Source organism: Malania oleifera, chromosome 3 (genome assembly GCF_029873635.1).
Source record: "Malania oleifera isolate guangnan ecotype guangnan chromosome 3, ASM2987363v1, whole genome shotgun sequence".
Taxonomy (NCBI): Eukaryota; Viridiplantae; Streptophyta; class Magnoliopsida; order Santalales; family Ximeniaceae; genus Malania; species Malania oleifera.
The window spans coordinates 25,995,641-26,016,278 of record NC_080419.1 but is presented as its reverse complement, the minus strand read 5'-3'; the positions used below and the strand labels follow the sequence as shown (position 1 = coordinate 26,016,278).

The 20,638-nt window shown below is 34.7% G+C and overlaps 1 protein-coding gene across 2 annotated transcripts; it reads left to right on the top strand.

The window, feature by feature from the left end:
- The first annotated feature begins 633 nt into the window (after positions 1-633).
- LOC131150868 (sucrose synthase 2-like) lies at positions 634-20,000 on the top strand. 2 transcript variants are annotated; one of them, XM_058101910.1, is made up of 15 exons: positions 683-1,392; positions 1,528-1,660; positions 9,668-9,819; positions 9,990-10,182; positions 10,475-10,593; positions 10,695-10,911; positions 11,079-11,174; positions 11,303-11,476; positions 12,635-12,751; positions 12,837-13,003; positions 17,732-17,956; positions 18,411-18,732; positions 18,814-19,058; positions 19,142-19,280; positions 19,642-20,000. In XM_058101910.1, exons 1-15 carry the CDS (start codon positions 1,076-1,078, stop codon positions 19,678-19,680), a joined length of 2,655 nt encoding a protein of 884 aa, XP_057957893.1. In that variant the 5' UTR covers positions 683-1,075; the 3' UTR covers positions 19,681-20,000. The 2 variants fall into 2 exon arrangements, with proteins under 2 accessions (XP_057957892.1, XP_057957893.1); XM_058101909.1 differs by having other exon boundaries at positions 634-1,392; positions 19,142-19,814.
- The last annotated feature ends 638 nt before the right edge of the window (positions 20,001-20,638 follow it).

The following is a 20,638-nucleotide window of genomic DNA, read 5'->3' as shown; positions in this document are numbered from 1 at the left end:
CTTCAAAATAAGATCACACCAATCATCTATAATTGTTTTTTTTTTTTATAAAAGATTTTAATATACTATAATTAAACACATGTTTAAGAAAGTGAATAAACTTATGGATAACTTGAATGATGTAATTTGATATTTTCAAGTTCGATTATGACTTTTTTTTTTATTGGAACTAAGCATTCAAAAAAAATAAAATATTTGGGTATTATTTTATTCAAAAATTCTCATGTGCCTTTTGAATTTTGCAATAACAAATCTCAAAAAATTATTTTAAAAAATAACAGCTTGTTTAGTTATAGAAATAAATTTTATATTTTATTTAAATTTTTTAAAATTTACAAAAATATATTTTGTTTTAAAATTTACAAAAATATATTTTGTTTTTTATTTGTTTAATATTTACAGAAAAATAGTAATAAAAAATTATTTTTAAACTTTTCCATTTAAATTTAGGAAACTCAATATAAATTGACATTTTTAATTATTTGAAAATATTTAAACTATTTTCTACCAATGTACAAGATCTATTTTTTTTTTTATGAAAATATTTTTATTAAATTTGCATTTATCTGAACACCTCCTTGAACACTGCAGACCCAATTGTATTTCTGTAGCGGGGTTTATCAATGAACTTCAAAATTTTGTCAGTTTCTCCTCTAAAAAAAAAACATTCTTCGTCTACCTTTCTGCCACCACGAAAAACAAAGACGACCAAAACTCCAAGCCATTCTTTGTATCTTTCTCAGATCAGATGGCGTGTCCCCCAAGCCATCGCCATGGATATGTGGAGCTGGGATTGGGGAGTGACTTCCACGGCCAAGCAAGTCTCTTGGGATTGATTGATAATGTTCGAACTTCCATTCCGAGGAGCCCACAGTTTCTTCCCAGTTCATCAGATGGGGCGAAAAGCTGTTGCGAATGCGGCCTCTGGATTCCCCCTTTCCCCCCTCAAGCACAACGCCAAGTGCCGCCGCGCATGGCGCTCTGCGAAGGGATTGGTTGATAGTGTTCAAACCTCCATTCCGAGGAGTCCACAGTTTCTTCCCAATTCATCAGATGGAGCGAAAAGCTGTTGACAATGCAGCCTCTGGATTCCCCCTTTCCCCCTCAAGCACAACGCCAAGTGCCGCCGCGCATGGCGCTCTGCGGACACCCACTCTCTCTCTCTCTCTCTCTCTCTCTCTCTCTCTCTCTCTCTCTCTCTCTCTCTCGTGTTTTCTCATTTCACCTCCTCTATATTACCCCTCTTCTTCTTTCCTTCTCTTTGTTTCTCTATCTCTTGCGAAAAAAAAAAATGTCGAGCCATCGCCGATACGACGGAGCTCCGTCCACGCGAGATCGCTTCCAGGATACACTATCCATTTATCGGAATGAACTTGTCTATCTCCTGTCTAGGTACATCCTCTATCCTGCGTGATTGATATTGTAATTTGGATTTAAGTGTTGGAATGTGGGCTTTGTTTGGGTATTGCTCAATCTGGGTTTGAAAAGGTGGGGATTTTGAGAAGTGGGTTTGTGTTGTTTTGCAAGGTGCGTGGCTCAGGGGAAAGGGATTCTACAACGCCATCACCTTATAGATTACTTAGCAGATGCTAATGAGCAAGATGAAGGGATGAAGAACCTCAGTGACAGCCCTTTTGGCTACGTCCTGAAGTCCGCGCAGGTGACTTTCCTACAATTAGGAACCTCTTTTAGCTTGTCGGAAACAACGCATAGAGAAACTTGATGAAAGAGAAATGCTTACTTCCGCTTTTGAAAGAAAAACCTGATCGCGAACGCTAGCCAAACAGTATCTAAAGCATTTGTCAGAAAATAGTTTCTTCTCATTTTATCCATTCCTTCTGCCTCTGTTTGAATTCTAAAAAGAACGATGGGAGGGAAATGAAATAAAGAAAATCCTAAAAGAATTCGCAAGGAGTGAAAGTGTATGTCATGTTTGGTTTGGGGAATGGAATGAGTTAGGAAAGGAACGAACTGAACATTTGATTCTATTCCTACCTTTTCCATTCCATTGCTACATACCAAACGAACAGTTATAAGCTTTTCATCATTTTCCTTACCATTCAAAGTCACCTGTACTTGTGAAGGCCGGGGGGAAGAGAAATGCTTGCTTTGGCTTTGTTTAGTTAACATTATGGAAGTTCTCTGGCTTTTGAAGGAAGAAACTGTTCTTGTAAAATGAGAGGGGGGTCTGCAGATGCTAGCTAAACAGTACTTAAAAGCATTTGTAAAAGAAGAAGACGAAAAAAAAGAATTTTTTCTCAATTTAATAACTCTTTCTGCCTTTGTTTGTATCCCAATAAGATGAAATGGAGGGAAATTAATATAGAAAATCCTAAAAAAGTTCGTAAGGATTGAAACCATATTAGGCTTATGAGAATTCTTACCTTTCCCTCGCCCTTTGTGTGAGATGAACTTTGAACAGAATATAGGGAAAATAATGAGTTTTTTAGGGGCCATTTGGTATCATTGTAAATAATTATGAAAACGAAAATCAGAATTTCAAACTAAAAATCAAAAGCAAAAATAAAAACTGAAAACCAGGAACATGTTCGGGTAATATTTATAATCTAAATAAATTAAAACTTGTTTAAGTAAATGCTCATTTTTTGTCCTTGAATCAAGTGACCATTAAAAAGTGATTAGAATAATAAAAAAACAAAAGAATATAAATTAAAAATATGATAAAAAAAATCAAACAAAGCTTTAAGTCCTACTAGGTGGGATCGAGTACATGAATTATTTTTTGCTAATTTACACGATTGTGAGCAATTTCCTCCAAAAACTAGGGCTATTAATACTTATCCAATGTCTCGTTGCAAGATATTTTAGGTCTACTCCTACCCCATCTACTGTCACTAATAGTAACTAGCTCACTCCTTCTCACCAGTGCACTATTTGCCTACATTTTAGGTGTTTAAACCATCTTAAACCCCCCATCTCTTATCTTCTACAAGTGCTACACCTAACATACCATGAATATGTTCATTTTTTAATTTGTATTTTAACATTATATCACTCATAACATTCCCATTTTTACAACTTTTATTTTTCAGATATGTTGTTTTTTTCGTTGTCCAACATTCTAATCCGTATAACATAGCTTAGGCTAATAGCCATCATATAAAACATCATTTTAATTTGAAAGGTATTCTACAATCACACAACACACCCGAAACAATTTTCCATTTTATCCACATGTTTTAACTCTATGCATAACGTCTTTCTTGATTTCTCCTTCATCTTGCATAATAGATCCAATGTATCTAAATCTAATAGTGCTATTAATTTCTTGATTATCAAGTTTAATATATTCTCCAATATTCCTCCTACCATGACTAAAATTACATTTCATATATTTTGTCTTATTTCTAGTTATCATAAAACTTTTTGATTCTTCTCTTCATAATTCTAACTTATATTCTATGCAGCTCTAGATTCATCAATCAAAACAATATCGTATGCAAAACACATACACCATAGAACCTCATTTTGGATACTCCTAGAAAGTTCATTTATTACTAGTGCAAAAAGATAAGGGAATAAACTAGATCCTTGATGTACACCTATCGTGATTGGAAATTTCCAATGCTCTTCACCTTTAGTCTTAACGCTTGTCATTACTTTATCGTACATATTTTCAATGACATTGATATACCTACCACATAGTCCTTTCTAATCCATTGTAGAACTTTTCTAGATACCCTATCATTGGCTTTTTTTTAAACCAACAATAACCATATGCAAGGCCCACATATTTTCACTAAACTTTTCTATTAATCTTCTTAAAAGATTTTTAGCTTTTATAGTCATTCATAAAACTAAATTGATTTTTTGAGACTCTTGTTTCTAACCGTAGTTTTTGTTCAATTATCCTTTCCCATAGTTTCATTGCATGAATCTTGAGTTTAATCCCACAATAGTCATTACAATTTTGAATATCTCCTTTATTTTTGTATATGGGCATTAAAGTGCTTTTGCTCCATTCTTCTGGTGTTTTCTTAGTTTTTATGACTGTGTTAAATAAATTAGTTAACCATATAATTATGTTATCACTAAGGCGTTTCCAAATTTAGTTGGGATGTCATCTGGTCCTATAGCTTTTCCATTTTCATTTTTTTTAATGCAAACTTAGCTTCATTAATACCAACTTTGTGATTAAATCTCAATTTTTTTTTGGCTTTTTCCTTATTTTTCAATTCCAAGTTTGAGCCTTTTACTTGGTTTTCGTTGAATAACTTATTAAAACAACTTCGCTATCTTTCTTTTATGTCGTCTTCTTTAACCAAGACACTATCATCCTCATTTTCTATACATTTTACATTATTTAAGCCCTTGTTTTTTCTTTCTCTAGACTTAATAAGTTTAAATGTCTTTTTACCCTTCTTTTGTATCTAATTTGGCTTATAAATTAATATATGCTTGATGTTGATCTTCACTAACAACCTTTTTTGCATCTTTTCTTGCCTATTTATACTTTTTAAGGTTTGCTATGTTTCTACATTTTTGCTATGCTTTATGTTGATTTAGGTGTAATCCCAAGAGAAAGAAAAAAGGGGGGGGGGGGGGGGTGGGGTGAATTGGGTATTTTAAAAAAATCTTTGAAACTTATTTACCAATCAATCCCTATTTCCATGTTTAACTAATTAATGGCTGGAATTTGATGTTGATTTGAATTACTAAATCAATGAATTCCTTTTTACCCAATTAAGTGCATGTAAAGTTATTCAACAAACACAAGTAGGCTAGAAATTGAAATACGATGCGGAAAATAAAAAGGATAAGGGAAGAGAGAATGCAACCACGATTTTATGAGGTTCAGCCAATTCGGCCTACGTTCTCGCCTTGAGCAACCCACTCAAGGATTCCACTAAAATCCCTGCTCCTTAAATTGGGACGGAGCTTCCCTTACAATCCACTGCTTACAAGAGGTACAACTCCCTTTTGATCCGCTGCTTACAAGAGGTACAACTCCCTCTTAATCCGTTGCTAACAAGAGGTACAACTTCCTCCTAATCCGCTGCTTACAAGAGGTACAACTTCCTCCTCACACCCGGTTCACAACCCAAACTATGTTTACAATTTAGGTTCAAATCTGCAAACACTCAATGTTGCTTCTAACAAAGTTAGTGAGTACAATTGAAATTCCTAATATATTAACATATGATTAAACTTGAAGCTCTGAATGTATGAAACGATGCAATCGTTTATGTATGATATGCTTCAACATACAAATCCCTCTTTAATCAAAAACTCCCAAGTAAAGATAAATTTGAAACGCTTTGGAGTATATTAGGGTTCTTAGTTCACTTTGCAAAAATGCACAAATATATTTGATGTGAACTTATTAATAAAAACTTTGTCTTGAATATTAAATCAATCAAAATCATAAAGCTTTCTTTCAAATATTCAATCATAACACAACCTTTGCAAAATGCAAATATATATAGATATGTATTCCAAAGATCAAAAACCAATGTAATCTATTTCAGAAAATATCCTTCAACAATATATGTATTTAAGAACTCCAAGGATATCTAATCAAGTGGATTTGTAATATTAAAAGTATTGAGTCTTTGAATGGAAAAACTCACTTGAACCTAAAATATTTAATCAATAGGTAAAGCTCTTTTCAAGTGGTATTCTTATCAAAGTGATTTAATATATGTATGCACACTCAAGATCAACCTCTTAATACTTAATCAAAAATAGATTTTGCAATAATAATCTCTATGAACAATATATATGTACTCTTGAATCAAAAACCAATCAACCAATAGCTAAAAAACTTTCTCAAGTAATGATCTTGTCAAAAGCAATTTTTATATGTATGTGCACACTCAAGATCAAACTTTTCTGACGATATTCAATAACAAGTGATGGGATGAGAAACTCTTGAAAATAATAACTTTAATGATCAAACCTCAATACCAAGTTGACAATCAAGATGTATAAGAGAGATCCCTTTGAGATTCTAAATTGATTTGCCCAAGCTCGATGAGTAGAAGTTGAAGTGTAGGCAATCGTATAGCAATAAGAGCAAGTTTCTCAATATTCTTTCAATAAGATGTATTCTTCTCTTTTTTGTGTGTCTTAGCTTGGTTCTAGGGTTTAGATATTTAGTATTTATAGTGTCTTATCCTTAGGATTGATCTCAACCGTTGGATCAAAGAAAAAGCTCGCAAATTCTATTAATAAAAATCTGATTTTTAAACTTTCCCGCGACTTTAGGCTACTAATGTTGAAGTTCAGGCTCCTAAAGTGACTTAAGGCGATTGAAGTTCCACTTCAGGCAACCAAAGTACCTTGGCCTTCTTGCTGTGTTTTCCCATTAATTCTTCAGACTACCGAACTTAATCTTCAGGCTCTTGAAGAAATTCTTCAGGCTACTGAGGGCGAGTTTAGGCTACTGAAGTCCCATTTTTCTCAATTTTCCTTTCTTTTTTAAATTTAAAATTCTATTTTACTTTCTTTCTTGGCTCTTTTATAAAGGTACTTTCCCAGGTTTTAAGAATAATTTTTAAGTCCATGAAAGTCCCCTAATGATATACATGAAATGCATGAATCCTAAAATCATTCTAAGTTATTTTGAGCCTCAAATTAAATCATATGAAAATGTAAGTACAAGAGTTCTAAATACCCATTCCCAAGATGTTCTTGAACTTTGCCGCTTGCATCTTGATTCTCGTACTCTTTGAGTTCCATGGATCTCGCCAAGATGTGTCAGCTTTACTTTGTGACTTCCATGACTCATTATCCTTTCATGCATGCTTAATATAGGTCCTGTTCACAAACTCAATGCATAGATCAAATACTAAGTGATTTGTCATTATCAAAACCGGATTGGACTTGTAGAGTCAACATTTTATACTGAATTATTTTTGTCTTTAAAGATTTTTGGACATCTTTATCCCGTCACTAGCTTTCTATAATAATAGAGAATCTCCCTCTAGATTCATCAGAAATCTCTTTTTCCATCTTTTTAATAGCAGTAGGTATCCTACTCCCAAATGTTTGCATCTACACTATCCCTTATTTTCCAATCACACTCTTTGATCATTTTCTATTTAAATTTTATTATATTTCTTCCTTTTAAGTTCCACCATCTAGTTCTTCAGAAAATGGAACATGGAAAATGTTTTACAAAATTAAATGGGCCCTAAATATTTTAAAAATTACCACACAAGACAAGTATTTTGTATGTAATTTATCCGGCTACAAATTAATTAGTAATTTTTAATTTATTTACAAAATTATTTTTATTATTTATAGTTTTCCCTATGAAGATATATTTAGAAAATAATTGTCGCCATATTGAATAAGTTATAGTTTTGACTCTATAATTTATCAAGCACTACATAGTATATGCATTTACATATTATTGAATATATGATTTAAACATGACTAAAATAAATTGTCAAGGTTTATAATTTATTTTTACTATTTCTTATTTGATTTACTCATTTAATTTTATTAATCAATTTCATTAGAAGGAAAATCCTAGCCTTCCCGAAAACTTTATGAATATTGTATCATGAATCCAATGTGATGCACTTTTGGGTCTCATGAATAATCACTCAAGCCCATTAAATAGTAGCAAAAGAGCTCCACATTGAAATTGGGATGCATGTTTGTAAAATTGTTGGGAATGCTGACAACAATATTACTAAAATATGTTGTTATCACGTTACCAAGTCATGGTGTCTACCTTAGAATGTATGTGACTTTTGAATGAAAATACAAAATTAAATTGACCTATTGAAGGTATCTTTTAAACAAAACATGCAATTAAACTATACATTTATCCATGCATTTAATGAATTGTTTCTTTTTGAAAAGGGAGGCACTATTGGCACCCCACATCTATTTATCATGTATCATTTGACAAGTTTTACCCTTTGATTTTTTGCTTTGCGAGTAAAAAATAGAGGACAAATTCATCATTTCATTGGGAAAATCAAGGGTAGAACTGTCAATGGAATTTTTTGGAGTCAATAGTCCTTCCCTTTGAAAAGAGCCCAATGAAGATCTTAAATTGTATGGAAAATGAGTGCAATAAATGCATATTTTGAATTATGTGGGGCATTATAATAAATATATTATTTGTTATTTATTTATTTAGTTGTTCAAAAAAGTCTTGATTGGCTCTTCTAATTTTATTTTGTTCTTTTAATTCAAAATCACAAGAAATTAGGATTGGGGTTTTGTAGGCCATGGAGAGGCCTTTGTTATGCTTATATATAATTTCTTGCTTTAGTTCCACCACCTAGTTATCTTGCATTGAGTTATGTACCCTTTCTCTCCCATTTTTTAATACATATATCTAAAACTAAAACTCTATCTTGTGTTTTCACTTGGGGTAGGTTTATAATCCTTATATTATAAACAATCTACCCTCTTAGTTAAGAAAAAATCTATTTGACTTTGTTTTGCTCACTCTTGAAGGTTATTGTGTTCTCCTTGTTAATAAAATAAGATTATTACAATTATTTTGCTTAATGATAATATTTCAATACTCATTTTTTAGTGCTACAAGAATAATCTTGTTGTATATAATAATTGAAAAATAGTAAAATATTTTAAATAAGTTTTATTTTTATTTTTTCAAACTTTTAGAAAATTTATGGATATTTTTTAATTATATTTTAGATTCAATGGTCATTTAATTCCAATTTTAATTAAAAAAATTATGTAAAAAATGAATGATTTAATCTGTAAAAGTTAATTCTGGATATTGAAGTACTTTTGCAACAAGCAATTGAAAATGATAAAATCTGTTTTAGTTTTGTGAAAATAGATGAAACTAACAACATACAGAAAACTAGATACTAAATGAACTTGTTGTCCTAGTCTATTTCTTCACTATGCAGCAACAAATATATAAAACAAAAAACATAAATGATACCAAACGGATTCTTAGTCAGGGCCGCCCTGACCACAAGGCCATTAAGTAGCTTGCCTCCCCAAATTTTTTTTTTTTAATATTAACATTATTTATGATGTTATCTCTTCCCATACATTGATTTTCCCACTATCTCAAAAGTTGGGGCCCCCAATTTTTTTTTTAATGTTAACATTATTTATGATGTCATCTCTTCCCATACATTGACTTTCCCACTATTTCAAAAGTAAATGAAATTGTATTTTGAAAAGTAAAGTAAATGTAATTTAATTCTTTCTTTTTCAAGTCTCAATGTAATCTTGAATATAAAATTTTAATTAGTGATTTTGCATCTCAAAAACTAGAAAAATTAATTTTTGAATAAAAATAAAAATTAAACAAAATATTAAGGACCCCTAATTAAATCATTCGCCTAGGGCCCCATATTGTGAAGAGCCAGCCCTGCTCTTAGTGTCCCATTGGGAAATCAATTCTGTCAATCAAGCTTTACATTGGCATCCAAAATAGGTGTATAACTTATGAAATAGCATTTACATGAATCCAAATACTAGTTGTATGAGAAACACTCCCCAGGGCTTAGGGGCACATACCCCCTGGCTGGGCACTTATGTTTTTCTCTTCAGGGGACTCCCAGTCCTGGATCGGTAAGATAGTGTCGGTTCAATTATTGTTGGACGTCCAATTTTCTTAAATTAACGACATTGTAAATTCTAATTTTTGGCTTTCTGTTGTCATTTTTCCTCCCAACTGATTTTTAAGTCGTTGCAGGAAGGTGTTGTTCTACCCCCATTTGTAGCCATAGCAATTCGTCCAAGACCTGGTGTTTGGGAATACATTCGTGTTAATGTCTATGAACTCAGCATGGAGCAACTGAGTGTTTCAGAATATCTTCGATTTAAGGAAGAACTCGTGAATGGACAGTAAGGAACTTCCTTTTTATGTAAAGCTTGGACACGGAATTAACAAAATTACTGTGAACATCTTACTCTTCACAAAATAGCATTGAAATTTGTAGATGGTTGATCTCTGATGAATTTCATCCATTTTTTAAATAATTTAAATGCAATTTGGTTATTGAAATCTGTTCCAGGGACAATGGCCGCTCTGTGCTAGAACTTGATCTTGAGCCATTCAATACAACATTTCCTCAGCCAACACAATCATCATCCATTGGCAATGGGGTTCAGTTCCTCAATCGTCATCTATCTTCCATTATGTTTCGTAGCAAAGAAAGTTTGGAGCCCCTGCTTGATTTTCTTCGCACGCACCAACATAATGGACGTGTATGTTTGCTTAACCCATGGCTTTTGTTAAACAAACACCTCTTTATCAAATTGTAACACTAAATTAATTAATTTCCTTTATGCTACAGTCGATGTGCTTTTATTTTATTATTTAGTTCCATCGTCTTGGCATTTTAAGGGAGTGATTAATGTGGAGCCATTGCCTACTGTATTACCCTATGAAATCTGTTTGGCTCCAAGTCAGGAATGAAAACTATTGAAGAAAACAGACTTTGCCACTTGCAAAAAGAGCTTTAACATTTAGTTATTTTGTTGAAAATATGCTGGGCAGGTAATGATGCTGAATGATAGAATACAAACAATATCTGGACTTGAATTTGCTTTAACAAGGGCAGAGGAATATCTCACTAAGCTCCAGCCAGATGCACCATATGCTGATTTTGAATATGTGTAATTTTTCTATTTTATCTACCCATCCATAAAATGCTGTTTTTCATAGAATCCAAATGTGTTTCTGTGTATTTACCATTTCTTTATGCCCTTGTATATAGCCTTCAAGGAATGGGGTTTGAGAGAGGTTGGGGTGACACTGCACAATGGGTGGCCGAGATGGTACATCTTCTTTTGGACATCCTTCAGGCTCCTGATCCATCTACATTGGAGACATTCCTTGGGAGGATTCCCACGGTGTTTAATGTTGTCATTCTATCTCCACATGGATACTTCGGTCAAGCAAATGTATTAGGTCTGCCTGATACTGGTGGACAGGTATTTTTATTACTAAATATTATTTGTTTCCTCAAGATTTTGTGTTCCCATCTTATTTGAAACCCAGGGATCCACTGTTTGCTTCAATGGTTCATTGCTGTTTCTGGGTATGGATGTCTTGTTCTTAATACTAATAAACAATAGTACTGTCGGATATTGATGAGCAGATTGTTTATATACTTGATCAAGTGCGTGCACTGGAGAATGAGATGCTTCTTAGGATACAGAAGCAAGGACTGGATATTATCCCAAAAATTCTTGTTGTAAGTCTACATAAAAATTGCCTGCTTATCTGGGAGCAGAAGTGACATTTAATTTCTTCCTTATTTTCATTGACTAGTCTTCGACATTCCTTCATGATAACAATACTTTCATGATTGGTGGGTAACAGGTGACCCGACTAATACCTGATGCAAAAGGGACAACATGCAACCAGAGACTGGAAAGAATTACTGGAACAGAACATGCACATATTCTGCGGATCCCTTTTAGAACTGAGAATGGTATTCTTCGTAAATGGATCTCAAGGTTTGATGTGTGGCCATATCTAGAGATGTTTGCAGAGGTAAGTTTTACTCAAGAATTAAATTCTTCATTCATTTATTTTCATTGCCATAACTGCAGCTTGTTGCTCACTTAAATATGTTTTTCTGGTAGGGTTTCTACATTTTTAAAAGTTTTTGCCTACTTCTTGCAGATATGTCTTGTTAATTGTGTCCTGTTTCTATTGAAGAATTAGATTCTTGATGTTTTAAAATTTAGAAGGCATTATGAAAATTATCTGTTTTGTGCGACACAATGCTCTAAATAGTTGCAATTGAGGCTTGCTTAAAACCCTTGAGGCATAGTCTAAAGACACCTAATAGCCAAACATACAATACAATAAATCTTATGCATTTGCACAAAAGGTGTGCCTTTTGCAATTTTTCAATGGGACTTGTGCATCTGGGTTTCTGTATTTTAGTCAGATTTGGTTCTGTGCCATGTAAGATATGATTAGTAAACTATTTTTAGCAAAATCTTTTGGATGTATAAGTAGAAGGATTAAGGAATACTCAAACTGAGTGACTGTCTAAAACTCATGACCTTAATCTTTCCAAAACAATTGAGAGTTGCATATTTTAACTTGAATTCAATTTGAGTTTTTTAATGTTGTGATAATCTCTTAGAATAAAACGCCTCTCACTAAGCCTTAACAATTGGGAGTTGCATATTGTATCATGAACAACACCAAACGTTTGGACGACTCCTTTTCAAGTTTTATATGTGCAGCACGTACCTCAAGAATGGACAGTGACAAACTGACAATCCACTAGGAGGTAAACATTTGTTAGTTTAATACCAAAATTCCAACACACATTTTCAGAAGCTATTTATGGGCATGCCAGCCAAATTGCCTTTTGTCGTCATTTAAACACTTAGCAAGCTACAGAAGTGAAAACATTCAAATCTTTTAAAGCAACAGAAGGTTTTCTTTCTTGAAAGAAGAAACAATGAGTTAAAGAACTTATTTATGCATATAAATGGTATAACCTGCTGATCTGGGGAGTGGGAGACAATATGTTATACTCTTTTTTTTTTCCCCCTAAATTTATATTAGATTGTGAGGACCTATGGGGAGGTCATTATGTTTTCAAGTTTTTTGTTTAAAATTCTAGTTGTATATTTGCTTTTCCTTGGCCATGATTTAACAATATTGTTCCTTATTGTCTATTGTAATTAGGATGCATCAAATGAAATTGCTGCTGAGCTGCAGGGCCTTCCCAACCTGATCATTGGCAATTATAGTGATGGAAATCTTGTTGCTTCTTTATTATCTTTCAAACTTGGAATAACCCAGGTTTGCTTAGCCTTGTATCTCTCTTGAGTCTTAGTTTTATCTTAATTGTTTTTCATCATCTCTGTTTATTGCATTTTACATGTAGTGCAACATTGCTCATGCATTGGAGAAAACAAAATATCCGGATTCTGATTTATACTGGAGAAAGTATGAGGACAAGTATCATTTTGCAAGCCAATTCACTGCTGATCTAATTGCAATGAACACCGCCGATTTTATAATCACCAGCACATACCAAGAGATTGCAGGAAGGTAAGTCCTCTTCTGAAAACAATAAAAAATATGGACTCATTTTTTGCCTGCCATGCTTTTCACATAAAATGAAATCCTCTCTTTCATTGTCAATTATACATCTGATCAGACACATACCAATTTTTTGATAAGACCCTAGAGTGCCTGCCATGTTTTTCACATAAAATGAAATCCTCTCTTTCATTGTCAATTATACATCAGATCAGACACATGCCAATTTTTTGATAAGACCCTAGGGTTTTACCGTGGAGAAATTGCAGAAATTTTAAGGAGGGAAAATAGTAAGAGAGAATAGGGTTTGATCACTTTGAGGGGATCTGCCTCCAAATTAGCCATAGGCTATGAATTATTTTATTGCTTGGATAGAAAAGCCCCATAGGGTTACATCTATATATATATATAGGGTAGGGAAACTTACTCCTATTAGGAATGTAAAATGTCCCAATTAATGGACTCAACCCCAATTGATTTGAGAATCCCAACACATTAAATAAAAGTCCCAATATTAAATCCTAACATTAAATAGAATTCATTGGGAATCATAATAGATTAATTAGAAATCCCAATTGATTTGGGAATCCTAAGTCCTAACATTCTCACCTCCTTCAAATCAGCTTTCTCCCAAGGTTGAGCAGCAATAAACTCAGGGAATCTCTCCTCCAAGGATTGATAAGTTCCCCAAGTTACATCTTTAGATGGTAAGTGAGACCAGTGAACTAAAACTTCTATGATGTTTCGACTTCTACATTTGACCACCTAGTGATCCAAAATTGCTTGTGACTGCACTTGAACCTCACCTATAGGTGCAACATCAGGCAAGTGGCGCTGCACAGTAACTTGCTTCCCTAACTTCTTTTTGAGGCAAGAGACATGAAAAACTGGATGTACTTTAGATCCTATTGGTAAGTCAAGATGATAAGCAACAGGGCCTATGCGTTTTAGGATCTTATAAGGCCTGTAGAATCAAGGAGGCAACTTCATTGAAGAACAAACAATCATAGATATCTGTCTATAGGGCTGTAGCCTGAGAAATACCCAATCTCCCATTGAGAATTCCATTACACTATGGTGCTTATCAGCTTGCTGTTCCACACAAGCTTGAGCTGCTACAAGATTTTTTTTGAGTAGCTGAAGCACTTTGTCTTGATCATGTTTAATGTAACTCCTTGTCAATTGATCAACTCTGGATGATCCAGCTGAATACCTAGCAAGAACAGGAGGAGCTCGACCATAAATAGCCTTGAATGGAGTCAACTTGATGGAGGAATGATAAGTGGTATTATACCACCATTCTGCCCATGGGAGGCATCACACCCAATCCTTCGATTTGCCGCTAGAAAAGCAATAAAGATAAGTCTCCAAGCACCTATTAACAACTTCAGTTTGCCTATCTCATTGTCGATGATATGCAGTGCTCATATTCAATTGTGTTCCTTGCAAATGAAAAAGCTCCTTCCAAAAGTTGTTGATAAAGACTTTGTCATGATCATTGACAATGGACTGAGGAATTCCATGCAACTTGACAATGTTCTAAAACAAAAGTACGAGCAACACTTATAGCAGTATAAGGATGAGTTATGACACAAAAATGAGCATATTTTGTGAGACGGTCCACGATAAGAAAAGCAGTAGACTTACCATGAGAAGATGGTCGTCCCTCAATGAAATCCACGGAGATATCAGTCCAAGATTTTTATGGAATAGGAAGAGGCTGTAGAAATTCTAGACTCGCCATGGTTTTCCCTTTCTGTCATTGACAAAATGTCACATTCTGCCACAAACTTTTTGATTTCACCCTTCATTCCCTTCTAGTAAAATTCCTGAGAAATGTGCTTGTAGGTCCTAAGAAAACCAGAGTGACCTACAGCTGATTATGCATGGAATTCTTGCAGTATGTTTTGCTTGTGGGTTGAATTTGGCACTAATAAAATCCTCCCTTTATACAGTAAGTTTAAAGTGTCCCAAAGGTAAGGAGGGACTGAAGTTGACTCTTTTTGTAGCTTTTGGATATTACCTCTAATCTCCAGATTTTGCCACCATTCCTTCCTAATTTGTTCAAGAGTAGTACATGCATGTACAAAAAATAGCTACAAGTTCAACTTGTTTAGGAAGTTGTGAGAGTGCATTTGCCACCACATTCTGAGTCTTTTCTTGTAAATAATTTCATAGGCAGAGCCCAACAACTTAGTGAACCTTTTTTGTTATTCCATGAATGAGATTCGTTGCTCCAAAAAATACTTCAGATTCTTGTGATCAGTTCGGATTTGGAAAATATGATCTCCGCTTTGTAACTGCATTCACTATGGCAAGCATCTCTTTGTTATAAACATACATGTCGATGTGGGATGGCGAAAGAGCCTTACTGATAAAAGCAATGGGATGTTTGTCTTGCATTAAAATTGCACCAATGCCAACTCCAGATGCATCAGACTTAATGATGAACACCTTGTTGGAATCTGGCAAAACAAGAACTGGTGTGGTGGATATTGCGTGCTTAAGCTTGACAAAGGTTTGTTCAACTTCCTCACTCCATTCGAATGCATCCTTTTTTAGTAGAGCGCTAATCTTTCCTTAATCCTTGACAAACTTGTGGTTGTAATCAGTTAACCTAAAAAATCCTTGCATCATTTTGATTGTTTGTCAAACATGTTAGTTTGTCACTTTGTCATCACTTGTATTTTAGAAGGATCAACTGAAACACCTTCTTTGGAAACGATATGCCCAAGGTATTCCACATGTGATTGAGCAAAATTGCATTTAGATTTCTTGACAAACAGATGATGCTCACGAAGAGTGGTGAGTACAAGTCTCAAATGACCTAAATGATCTTCAAGAGATGAGCTATATATCGGAATATCATAAAAAAAATATAAGAACAAACTTACGTAGCTAAGGTCGAAAAATGTCATTCATGAGACTTTGGAAGGTCAAAAGCGCATTGGTTAACCCAAAAGGCATAACCAAGAACTCGTTATGCCCATCGTGAGTTCTAAACACAGTCTTCTGTATTTCATTCTTGTGTACCTGAATCTAGTGATAGCCTGATCTCAATTTGAGTTTGGTGAACTACTAGGCACCTCCCAACTCATCTAACAATTCATCGACAACAGGGATAGGATATTTATCCTTCATAGTGTTCTTGTTTAGTGCTCGATAATTGACACACATCTACCAAGAGTCATCCTTCTTCCTCACCAATAAGACAAGGGAAGGATATGGATTGACACTTTATGTCCACATCTAACATTTTTTTCACTATCTTTTCTTTTTCTGCTTTCTAAAAATAAGGATAGTGATAAGGATGAACATTAGTAGGGACACTACCTGGCAATAGAGGAATGTGGTGATCGTGTGTTCTTTGAGGTGGCAATTCCTGTGGCTCTGCAAATAGGTCATAAAATTTTGAAATAAGAGAGTCTAGCCCTTCACCCTGGCTAGATTGATGTTTTAACTCTGGTGCTCGAAGTTGTTACAAGCAACCATGTCACTCCTTTTTAAGGAGCTTTTCCATACAATGGCTTGAGACTATAGCGACATTACCACAACGATTAAGAGTCACTCTCTGGCCATTCATGGTGAGAACGAGTTTAGAGAAATTTCAAGCTATAACACCTAAATTCTTTAACCATTCAATTACCAAAACCACTTCATAATCTTCTAGTGGCAACAAAAAGAAATCAACATACCAGCCATGGTTTTGCATAGTAAGTTTAACCTTTGGACACTTGCTCTAACATGTCAAGGTCCTTCCAGCTGCAACCTTCACATCAAACTTTTCTCATTGCTCCACATGATAGGCTAGCTGTTTAGAAATTCTAGTGTCCATTAAATTATTAGTTTTACCCATATCAATTAAGATGGTAACAGGTTGGCATGTTAGGAAGCCCCTAATTTTCATGATTTGAGGATTAGCATACCCAACTAAAACATGAATTGAAGAAGTAATAGATTCATATTTATCATCAGATTTCATACTTTCTTGATTTGAATAAGGGGGGTCTTCCTTGACCTCTTCTGGCTCCTCCACTGGTTCAATCATCAACAATTATCCCTTTTTGCATCGTTGCCCTCTATGCTATTTTCATCACACTGCCAGCACAAACCTTTTGTCATTCTCTCTTTAAGTTCCTCCTGAGTCAAATGTTTGGCAAGAGGATTTCGAGGAACAGGTGGTGTGATAATGCTGCTGATATTTTGCTTGCTAATGGTCTTGTTGGAGCAACATTGTTCTTCTCCCAACTTCTCTTCTTCTAACCGTACAAAGGAAATTGCAAGAGTCATAGTTCGTGGCCAATTCTGATGTAAAGCTGCCTGGGCTACACACACACTGCTCGGTGCTTGCATGACCGATATTCACGTCTCTTTTGCATATGTAGATGCACATATAGATGTACATATCTATGTATATTTAGACACAGTTCACGGACTACTTGGTGATTGCATGGAATAATCTATCTTCTTGCTGAGTTTTTTATTTTTTGGTAAAACTTATTTAAATTTGTCGAACACAATGCAATAACTTTTACATGATTTAGTTAGCCAGTCAGCTTGGATGTATGCCATGAAATGGGCTTTTTCATAATTTCATTATGCATAGATTGTCCGCCATGAATCTGCAAGGTTTTAGTTGTTCAAGTGTGGTGTGACATTTTTCTGTTGCTAGGGTCGATAGCTTTGTTATCTTGCCTGTCAGATGGGTTGCTTATATTATTCTTGTCTTTGTTTCAGCAAGAATAATGTTGGTCAGTATGAAAGCCACACAGCTTTTACTCTTCCAGGGCTGTATCGAGTTGTTCATGGCGTTGATGTTTTTGATCCCAAGTTTAATATTGTGTCTCCTGGGGCAGATATGAGCATATACTTTCCATATTCAGAGAAGCAAATGAGACTTACTGCTTTACACGGTTCTATCGAAGAACTTTTATTTGATCCAGAGCAGAGTGATGAACATATGTGAGTGTATGCTGAAACTGTTTTTTCTCTATGTTAAAATGTAGCTTCTATGTGCTGCTGGATTTGCCCCGACTAATCTAGTTGCATCAGATTGTCCTCTGTTAAAGTTTTTGTCGTGCACGGGATCAAACCCTAACCACTCGTGAGATTAGCAATTCTTTGTGATGAAGTACATGTTTGGGATGCCCATACATTTACCAAAGGAAATATTCCTGAAGTTGGTTTATATTTCCTTCCAAAAATTATGCCCACTTTCATATGCAGGTCATAATTATATAAATTATTAATGAGGAAATAAATGTGAAATTTTTTTGAAAAATTTTCAAAAATATATGTGGATTATCTTTATAAAAGCTATTTTGCCTAAAAAAAAAATACTTTGCACATTGCAGTTGTGGCTATTCTAGCTGCCGAGTCATTTCTGTTACCATCTGATTCTTCTGTGTTACCTTAGTGGTGTGCTGGATGATTGCTCAAAGCCCATCATATTTTCCATGGCAAGACTTGACCGGGTGAAAAACATAACGGGGCTGGTCGAGTGTTATGCCAAAAGTGCAAGGCTGCGGGAACTTGTGAATCTTGTTGTGGTTGCTGGTTACATTGATGCAAAGAAATCCCGTGATAGGGAAGAAGTTGCGGAGATTGAAAAGATGCATGACCTCATGAAAAAATATAATTTGCATGGCCATTTCCGATGGACAAAGGCCCAAATGAACCATGCTCGTAATGGTGAGCTTTATCGCTACATTGCAGATAGAGGGGGTGCTTTTGTTCAGGTGTGGTGAAGTCCATTGATTTTTTATTTATATTGTTTCAAATCTTCCACATTTTTTACTTTCTCCTCTTCCTTTTTGCAGCCTGCTTTCTATGAAGCTTTTGGGCTTACAGTTGTGGAGGCCATGACTTGTGGCCTTCCTACATTTGCTACTTGTCATGGTGGCCCTGTTGAGATTATTGAGCATGGTATATCAGGATTCCATATTGATCCACACCACCCTGATGAGGTTGCTGCTCGTATAGTTGACTTCTTTGAGAAGTGCCAGGTGGACCACAGCTACTGGGACAAGATATCTGAAGCAGGGCTTCAACGTATCTATGAAAGGTCTGGTTTTGGCTATTGCACCCTCATGAACACTCTTATCAACTTTTTTGCCAAACCTTAACTATATCTAAATTGAAATTTAGGTACACATGGAAGATCTATTCGCAGAGGCTATTGACATTAGCTGGAGTCTATGGCTTTTGGAAGCATGTGTCGAAGCTTGAGAGGCGTGAGATGCGGCAATATCTGGAGATTTCCTATGTTCTTAAGTATGGGAATCTGGTCAGTATTCTGATCTTTTCCAGCATTGGTCGTGTACTTGAACCTTTTAAGAAGTTGCTTTTGAGTGGCATAGAAACAGATTTGCCATAACCATGATCTCCTCTCACCCCTTGAATAGAATTTTAAATTTTGAGTCTTATTATTACTGCTGTCAGTTTTTTCACCAAACCAACTAATGGCTTCTGTCAACTCTTCGATGACACAGACAGCTTCTATAAGGAACCTGTGCTTTTATCTATAGGATAATGAGAAATGAGTTGCATTGTTTTCTAGTGACTCTAAACTTTCTGCACACTTCTATTCCTGCCTCATTCGTTTTTTTACCCTCAATGTTTAATTTCCTTTTGTGATTATGTTGTAGGTGCGGTCTATTCCACTGGCTGTCAATGAACAACCCTGAACTTCGCATGCAGGAGGAGTTTTCGTTCGCTATGCCCTCTTTTCCTTTTTACCATTTTCCTTTTGTGGTGTACGCTATGTCGACTTGGTCTCTGTGGAACTTTGTCTGGAAACTTGTTGAGACTAGTTTTCTTTTGAAATTTAGTGGGTAAAAATCAGTTCAACACATGAAGACAGATTTCTATCGAACCGTAGAAATCATTTAACATTCATGTTGCATATGCACTTTTAGAAAATTGAAGTTATAAATTGTAAGCTATAGAACTGAAAGTGCACCCTGAAAGTCACGTGTCAATCAACTTAGAATCATTTTGGCATTCCTCTCTGATTAGCCTGCATTCTATCTGGTTTAATTGTTAATAGGCTGAAACATTTTTGTGATATCAATCATTTGCCATCTTCAAAGAGATCCTACTTTCAAGAAGTCTTAGCACGACCTTTTTTTGGTTAAAAGAAAACTGCAGAACTATCAAGGCCACTGTGAGAGTGTATTTGAGTCGAGTTGAGTCGACATAATAAAATACTTGAACTTGATTCGATTTGAAAATATTAAGTTTGAAACTCAACTTGAACTTGATTGATTTTGTAATTATTAAATTTAAACTTGATTCAGCTGCAAGTTTATAAAACTCGAGGTGGACTTGATTAAGCTTGACTCGATTATAAATTTATACATATATATATATATATATATATATATATAAATACTATGACATTTATAAGCTAAAAATAATAAATTAGAAAGCTTGATTGGCGTGAACCTTGACTCAAAAAGTATTATGAAACTCAAATTCAACTCGTTAAAATGTTCGAATAGCTTGGATTCAACTTGAACTAGAGTAGAATCGAATCGAGTTGAGATAGGGGACGAGCTGAGTTCAAGTAGTTCGCGAGTAAGGTTGATTAGCTTACACTCCTAGTCTAACCCTTTGCTTGTATTTCTATTACAAAATAGATGA